Here is a 7,500-nt window from a genome sequence, read left to right as displayed (position 1 = left end):
TATGGCAAGTGACAACCCAATAACCTGCCTGGTCTTTTGATAGCTCCGACCGCTGCTATTTGTGGACAGCTTTTTCGTTTCATGGTGTCTTCGCTTTATTGTCCATGCTATGGTGCTGTAAGCGATAGCCAAGATGCAAACTGGTACCAAAAAGAACGTGATGAACATGCCCGTAGTGAAACTGCTATGAGTGCTGTTATGGTTAAAACCCCAGTCGTGCTTGCATATGTGGGACTGTGAAGTTTCATCATAGACTAACCTCAAGGTGTAAAAGTATGGAGCATGAACAGATATTGCCACAATCCATGTGCACACGATGCCTCCTATGCGCATTTTCGACGATATCAGTTTTGCTTTTAGTGGAAAGACGACAGCAATAAACCTGTCGATTGACAATAGGAGAAGGCTTTGCATTGAAACATACACAGAAACATCAGGCAGGAAGTAGATAAGCTTGCATAAGGCATTGCCAAGTGCTAATGGGCTGTCTACGAGAAAGGCCTCGGAACCCTTAAGGATGCTTGCTATTTGAAATGGCATGACTGTGAAGGGACTGAAAAGGTCAGAGAAAGCCATGTTGACCACGAAATAATTGATTGAAACTCGAAGTGGCTTGTGTTTCGAAAAGACGAAGATGATAAGTACATTTCCAATTACAGAGACCAGGATAATGATGCAATAGGCTGTAACTTGAAAGGCCTTCTCCGGTTCCGAGTGAGCGCTGCAACCTACTATCGTGGTGGCGTTTGATGAGTTGTTGGTTGGAGAAGCTGCCGTGGAGTTTTCAGACATACCGCGGTATTATTTAAACAAAGTCACCTTTTTGTGCAGTGGTTCAGTCCAGTTTAACCGACGTGCCTTGCAAGTAATATTCCTGTTCTTCAACTTCTTTCCCGCTGGATTGTTCTGTGGAAGAAACGGAAGCATCATTGTCACGGTTTAAAATGACAAGGATTTTATTTTTGATCTCTGTTTTTCCTTTAGCTTTTCTCAATCGTTTTCCTTTTATTTATCAATTTGGAAGTGATAGATTGTCTAATCTCATACCCAGACCTCCCACGGTCATACGGAAGGCAGATCTGGTAAAGTTCGATTTCGAGCATGCTCAGTGCCAGCGAGGCCCGAAATACGGGCTTTTCTATCAATGCGCATGTTCGTACTCTCTGTTGTGATTTTGGGTGATTTTGCAGAATAAACATGGATTTCGAGAGTATTCTTGAAGAGATTCTTTTGGGTAGAGGACAAGGAAACCTTAAACTTAAGCCGAAATAGAAAGAAGGGCTACAGGCGATTGTTTTTGAATGGTCGAGATTGTTTAATTGTCGGAACAACTGCAGAATCACTGAAACGAACGCTTAGGCTTAATCAGTAAACAAGTGCTATTTTCTGCACACAATCTCGTGAAAAGTGTACCGTAACCAAACCGTAAATTGAAAGCGAAAATGTTAGAGTGACCTAATCACTGCAACGAGCGCTATTTTCTTGACACGATCTTGTGAAAAATGTAGTTAATCTAACCGTAAAATTCACAATTGATCACTACTTCATTCGCGAGTCACGCTTTAAGAACGAGAAATACTGTTTTGAATAAATTACATTCTTCAACTTGAATTTATTAGTTTCTGCGTACTTCGTAGCAAGCTACGCAGAACTTTATTCGAGTGGCGGCTTTCGTCGGTACCATTTACACAAACGTCGCAAATTTTTAAAAGGATTTTCCTCAACTGTAAAGTTTTTCCGGCGTCGGAAAAAACAAAAGTTTCCTCCGCACAACTGGCATTTATTCAAAACAGCACATGAACTTGCAAAAACCAAACCTTCACTAAGTGCCCCGCGAAATAACCCAATCGGAGCGTAGATTACATTGCCGCAACCTTTTTTTAGTAGCCAATGAAAAATGGTGTACTGTCGAACTTTACCAGATCTCACATTTCCAGTGACAGAGTGAGATCTGGGTACGAGATTAATGATTGTCTTTCCTTCCTCTCAAGGCAACCAAATAAAACAAAACAACGATAATCTTGTATTAAAAGAGATGTTACTTGTTAACCGCCACGTGGTGAATGAAATGAATTAAGGTGGCCGAACACAGTTTTCGCGCGCTATTGCTAATGCAAAGCAGCGCGCGCGCAAGGATTGCAAAAAACTAAACATGTCTTCAAGACAGCAATCATTTTATTTGCTTAATGCTTCCGCTATCTGTACTATTTTTCCGCATAATTGAACAAAGTGTTTTGATTGTTTTAGTCTTTTATTGATAAATGTATGTTAGAAAAGGTAACGATGCAGAGAACTCAGCAATTCACAGATTTTTCTTTGTTATCGAAAGAACCAAGCTAAATGCAGCGCATGCGTAGTAAGTTAAAAAGTAAGATATGATGCGAAAATATTCCTATTTCTCGAGAACCACTCGACGTTAGAATTTAACGAAATTTGGCACGAAAACACTTTAAGAAATAATTAACTGGAGTATTGAAAACAATTTGAACTTTAACAAAGGAAATTCTAGGTATTCCAGTGAACCTTCAACAAGGATAATTAAAGATCTCTCTGTCAAATTATTATTAAAATAGTGTTGACTTGTGAACATCGTTACAAGCTTGTTGCATGTAAATTATAAAGAAAATCTAACGACCAGATTTTCTGCAAAAAAATAAAACCGATTAATTGATTAGCAGTAGCGCCAACTTAAATTCAAGTAAATAACTGTACCTTCATGATGACTATTTTGTAAATAAACCCCATTTGGCGGCTGGTACGTATGTTAGCTGATAATGTCCGCGGTTGAGAGAAAAATATATATTTGGCCGAGAAGCGAAGCTTCGAGGGCAAAATGAAATGTCTTACGTTTGAGTGATATAGGGGTCAACACTAATTTCCATCCCTCAAACTGACATTGAACATTTCGTAACAATTACACGACGCAATATGCCATGTTAATATTGACAAGCTTACCGCTCTAAAAAGAATGAAAATATGCAGAATTACAGCTTTAGTTCAACAAGAAATAGCGTTTCTAAGCTATGCCGCGCTGATCTACAGTATTTAGATCTAAAAACCCCGTTGAAGACGGTTATAATTAACTTTCAATTGTTTTGCTGGGTACTACTATTTCAATACTCTAAAAAATTCGATTTTCCGGTAGGTTGTCTCGTTAGTCTAGTGGATATCGGAGACTGCAAGGTGAAGCCATCGATCCGGCTTCAACTCTTTGCCTCGCCTATTGAGAATCTTCTCAGCTTGTTTAAAATCTTTGTTTCGTTGAAGTAGATTTGAAGTCTAAAGTAGACTGTACGTCGTATAAGTTGAATAAAAAGGGAAATGTCAGTCTGAGGGACGGAAAGAAGTGATGATCGACTATAGGCCTTATTCATGATGGCCGCCATGTTGGTTTTCAAATTGTCATGCAAATTAGCCTTGTGTTATGCTGGGGGCAAACATTGGAAAAAAGGCAAATTGCTGAGAATCGGCTCGTCGAAATATTGAAATAGCATTGCAAAAAGTCCATTTTAGTATTTGGAGCTAAGTACCTTTTATAATAATTTTATATCTTTTGATTGCCTTTGACATTTTGACTTTCTACTTCGTTATCTGCTCATTTTTCACTAAAAAAACCTCGAAGTAACTTGTGTAATGATTGTATTTTACTGCTTAGGTGATAAACATTCAATCAACGTGAAACAAATCATCTGTGTAGCTAAGATGTTCGTTATAACCTCTCAAACTCGTGTTGTTTGCCCCCTTAGAAGTGTGTCGCTAATTTGCATGATAATAGCAAATCCAACATGGCGACTATCGTGAATAAGGCCTATTGGCGGGTGATTTCTGTCATGCTACGTCAGTCAGCCCTTCTGGTGGCTTTCTTTTCCCTTGTTTTGATTATGGTAGGGTAATGTAGGTAATGTACAATACCTTTTCCTCGAGGTTTAGTGTCACTGCATTTGATGACAAATACGTTTCCACCTCTTTTGACCAAAAATAAGGAGTGGTTTTTTTTAGTGGTTTATCGTATCTGGCGTGGTAAATTATGTGTCCATTGTCTGTTGCCTAAAACGTAGCTCGTTATATTTTAAGTCTCCTTGTATTAAGTTTACTATGTGGAATTGTCCACGTGTAGCACTTGTAACTATCAGAAAGCTGACTGTACTCTCCTAATAAACTATTTCATTTTCATTCGTTGTGTTAGTGGAGTCATACAGTTTTACCTGACAACTCTCACGCCTTAGGCGTGAGTCTCACGCCTGCGCGTTGAAAACTTCGATCTCACGCCGGCTCACGCTTGCGGGTCAATTTCTCACGCCTGATTAGAAAATGTGAGTTGTTGCCCTCTTGCTTGACACAATTTCCAAAAATATGTTAACTCAGACCCGTGTAAGGAACAAAAACCATGTGTAAAATAAATAAATGACAATTTCTTCCTCGCGATCTCTGATTTTTGAAATAATATATCAAACACGAGAAGGAGTGTTTCATCGGATATCAAAACACCGAGAAGCGAGTTGAAAAACGAGGCCGAAGGTCGAGTTTTTTAACCGATTTCGAGGTGTTTGGATATCTGATGAAACACTCTTTCGAGTGTTTGATATTGCTTCTCAAAGGAATCAGTATTTTAAGAGATATTTGGGATCAAAGTTGGCCAAATTTTATGCTAATTAAGACCACATAATATCCAAACTTCCTTCACGGTAGTGATTTCTTTTGTTTTTGGCTTATGAATTATTAATGAGTTTGAGAAGTGAAAGGCACTGGGAGCGAGCTCGCGTTTATACGCGTTTATACGTGTTCGACAGACTTCGGAAGACTTTTATTGCCACTACAAGTCGAAAACGTGAAAACAACATGCTTCTCTGCTTACTGCAAAAGAAATTTCAACCATGAAAGATAGAATGTGCAAAGTCTGGATGACACTGTTTTTAAGTGCGGCTGGAATTTTTATCTCCTTCGAACGCCAGGTGATCTAGTGACGTAATTTGGAGGACTGGGAAGAAAAATTTTAACGCCGTATCCCACAACCGCGCGCGGCTTTAGGTGTTGTTTCCAAACTCCCTGCAGTATTTCCATCGCCAAAACTCAACAGATCATGCCGTGTCTACCACATTTCCTGCTACTGAATGAAGATTCAAGTAGACCCGACGAGATCTAACCTTGCCTCTGACATGTTGAATTCGAAAATAAGGCCACGCGCAGTTGTGGGATACGGCGTTAAAATTTTTCTCCCCAGTCCTCCGAGTTACGTCACCGGATCACCTGGCGGTTGGTTTATTTTATAGTTAGGGAACACACTTCATTAAATTCTCTACTCTATATAAAATGACTCAGGTTAAGTTTGAGTAGAATTAAATCCATAAAGTCTGCTCATAACTTTCTTCACTTTCACAGAGGTTTACAGCATATTTTGTTGCCTTTCTCGTACTTTCCAGAAAAGCATTTGCGACTAGCCTTCTGGTGTCACTATCACTAGACTCCAGAAAACAAGTTTGTTTTTCTTCCATGTAAAATGAAAACTCTTCCGCTGTCTTTGTTTCTTTTCAACGGTAATCATCGCCACAGCATTTCGTAGGGAACATATCCACGCAAACGGGGGTTATTGCGTGATAACTGTCGTAGGAGTTTGCACCACGTGATGCAAATTAGCCAATAAAATCGCCCAAGAATTATTGGGTTGGTTTACTGGGTTATAAGAGATGCGATAGTAACAATCGGCTACAAACCTTAGAAGAAAGAGAATTGTTCGGGATTTTTTTTTGGTGAAACTCACGTTTGTAATGATAACGAGTTCAGCGAATTCTGGAATTAGCCAAGCAATAAATTTTGACACTCTCGAAGCAGACTCGCCCTTAAGCAGTAGCCACATTAAACACTTAATGACTGGTCGTGGGAAACAGTTCATTTTGTTCCCCGAGAATCTCAATGTTTTCCCGAGGCGCAACCGATGGAAACATTGAAATTCGAGGGAAACAAAATGAACTGTTTCCCTCGGGACCAGTCATTAAGTGATTTGTTATACAGCACAAAAAGAAAAACGTTCAACCGCAACAGCAACGGCTGTCGTCGGTCAACATTCGCGGGTAACAGTGTTTCGTTTCCGTCTGACGTCATAGATTTTGCACTGTTGCCCGCTCAGAGACTTTTGGCGGGAAACTATTTTATTGTTAGATGTCATGTGACCTCGAGGTAACCAATGAGAGCGTGCGCTACTGGGGAAAACTTTTTCAGCTATATAACAATTAGTTTTATAGTTTTATACCCAGGAGCCAGGAACTGACAACATTTTAATTAATGAAACCAAGAATTCTTTATGTGATAGTTGGGCTACACAAAAATTAATTAGTAAATGGTGCATTTTGCGAGAGAGTAACAAAAGTTAATTCATGATCAATAGCTCACCAATGCAAACATTTCATCGGCAATACTTATTGCCGTTTGCTATATAAATATTGATGAAATACCAGGATTTCTCCTTTTACTAAAAAATCATATCTTCACCGCGCGCAGTGAACATATCATTTTTATCTTTCACACGTGAGGATATAGGTGTTGTCATGGTAACGAACACGATTAGCCAATAAAACGCGAGCTTTCTCTTCATTATAAGATACTTTTGTGCTTTAATATAATTCTTCTCTACTACATTAAGTATTAGACAGGGGCACCCAACGAATCTGTTCCTCACATTATCTGTTCCCCAGAGGAATCTTGCTGGCTGGCAAAAATACAGGTGTTTCGATGAGCTGGCTGGGAAATTTTGTTATTGATAGAGGTTTTGCCTGGGAATTACTGACTTTTTCTAGCATTTCAATCCGAACTGGCTGTAGAAACTCTGAAAACTGAGGACGACTAAAAACAAAAAAAAAAAAAAACAAAAAAAAGAACTTGTTCCCTAGTCACAAACGTACGACGGCTGGTCAGAGTGATTGCGCTTGCGGAAAAAAAACCTGTTTTGTCCCGGTTTTGTCGCTTTTGTTCGGTCGTTTTGGATCGAGGGATTTGAAAGCGCGCGGAATTCCTGGCTGGGAAATAAATTTGATCAGCTGGCTGGGAAACCAACCAATCTTATCTAGCTGGCTGGGAAATTTCTTGTGTGTCTTGCTGGGAAAAAGGAACAGATAATGTTTTCCCAGCAACACTGAAAAACACCTGAAAATGCCTTAATAACACTTATTTTCATTAACTGGGGTATAATAATACATTTTACAACAAATTGGTCGTTGGGTGCCCCTGTATTAGAGATACTTCCAGCACTCGAAGATAAAATTCGTATCCCCGCGCGGCCATGTAATATCTTCTATTTATCTTTCACTTTCACTGATTATTTAATGCCTTCAGATAAAAGGTTTTACCCAACAAAAATTTCATGTCATGAGATTCGAAATTTAATTCAGAAAATACATGTTACACCTGTAATTGGTTTCGGTCATATCTGAGTGAAAGAAAACAAAATTCCATTAATGGAGTTCTCTTTGACTTTTGCGATGTAACCTGTGGTATCCCACAGGGATC

At 39.2% G+C, this 7,500-nt stretch overlaps 1 protein-coding gene across 4 annotated transcripts in view; it reads right to left on the bottom strand.

Moving 5' to 3' along the window:
* The window catches only part of LOC137999933 (neuropeptide Y receptor type 1-like), a 22,946-nt gene that overhangs the window by 4,527 nt on the left and 10,919 nt on the right, over nucleotides 1–7,500 (bottom strand). For all 4 annotated transcript variants that reach the window (XM_068845937.1, XM_068845938.1, XM_068845935.1 and 1 more), the window contains one exon: nucleotides 1–906. This exon is cut by the window's left edge and continues 437 nt beyond it. In XM_068845937.1, coding sequence (XP_068702038.1) covers nucleotides 1–792 — 792 coding nt within the window. In that variant the 5' untranslated portion in view covers nucleotides 793–906. The remainder of the gene's footprint in view (nucleotides 907–7,500) is intronic.

Source organism: Montipora foliosa, chromosome 4 (genome assembly GCF_036669935.1).
Source record: "Montipora foliosa isolate CH-2021 chromosome 4, ASM3666993v2, whole genome shotgun sequence".
Classification (NCBI taxonomy): Eukaryota; Metazoa; Cnidaria; class Anthozoa; order Scleractinia; family Acroporidae; genus Montipora; species Montipora foliosa.
This window is presented reverse-complemented; position numbering and strand designations above follow the sequence as displayed.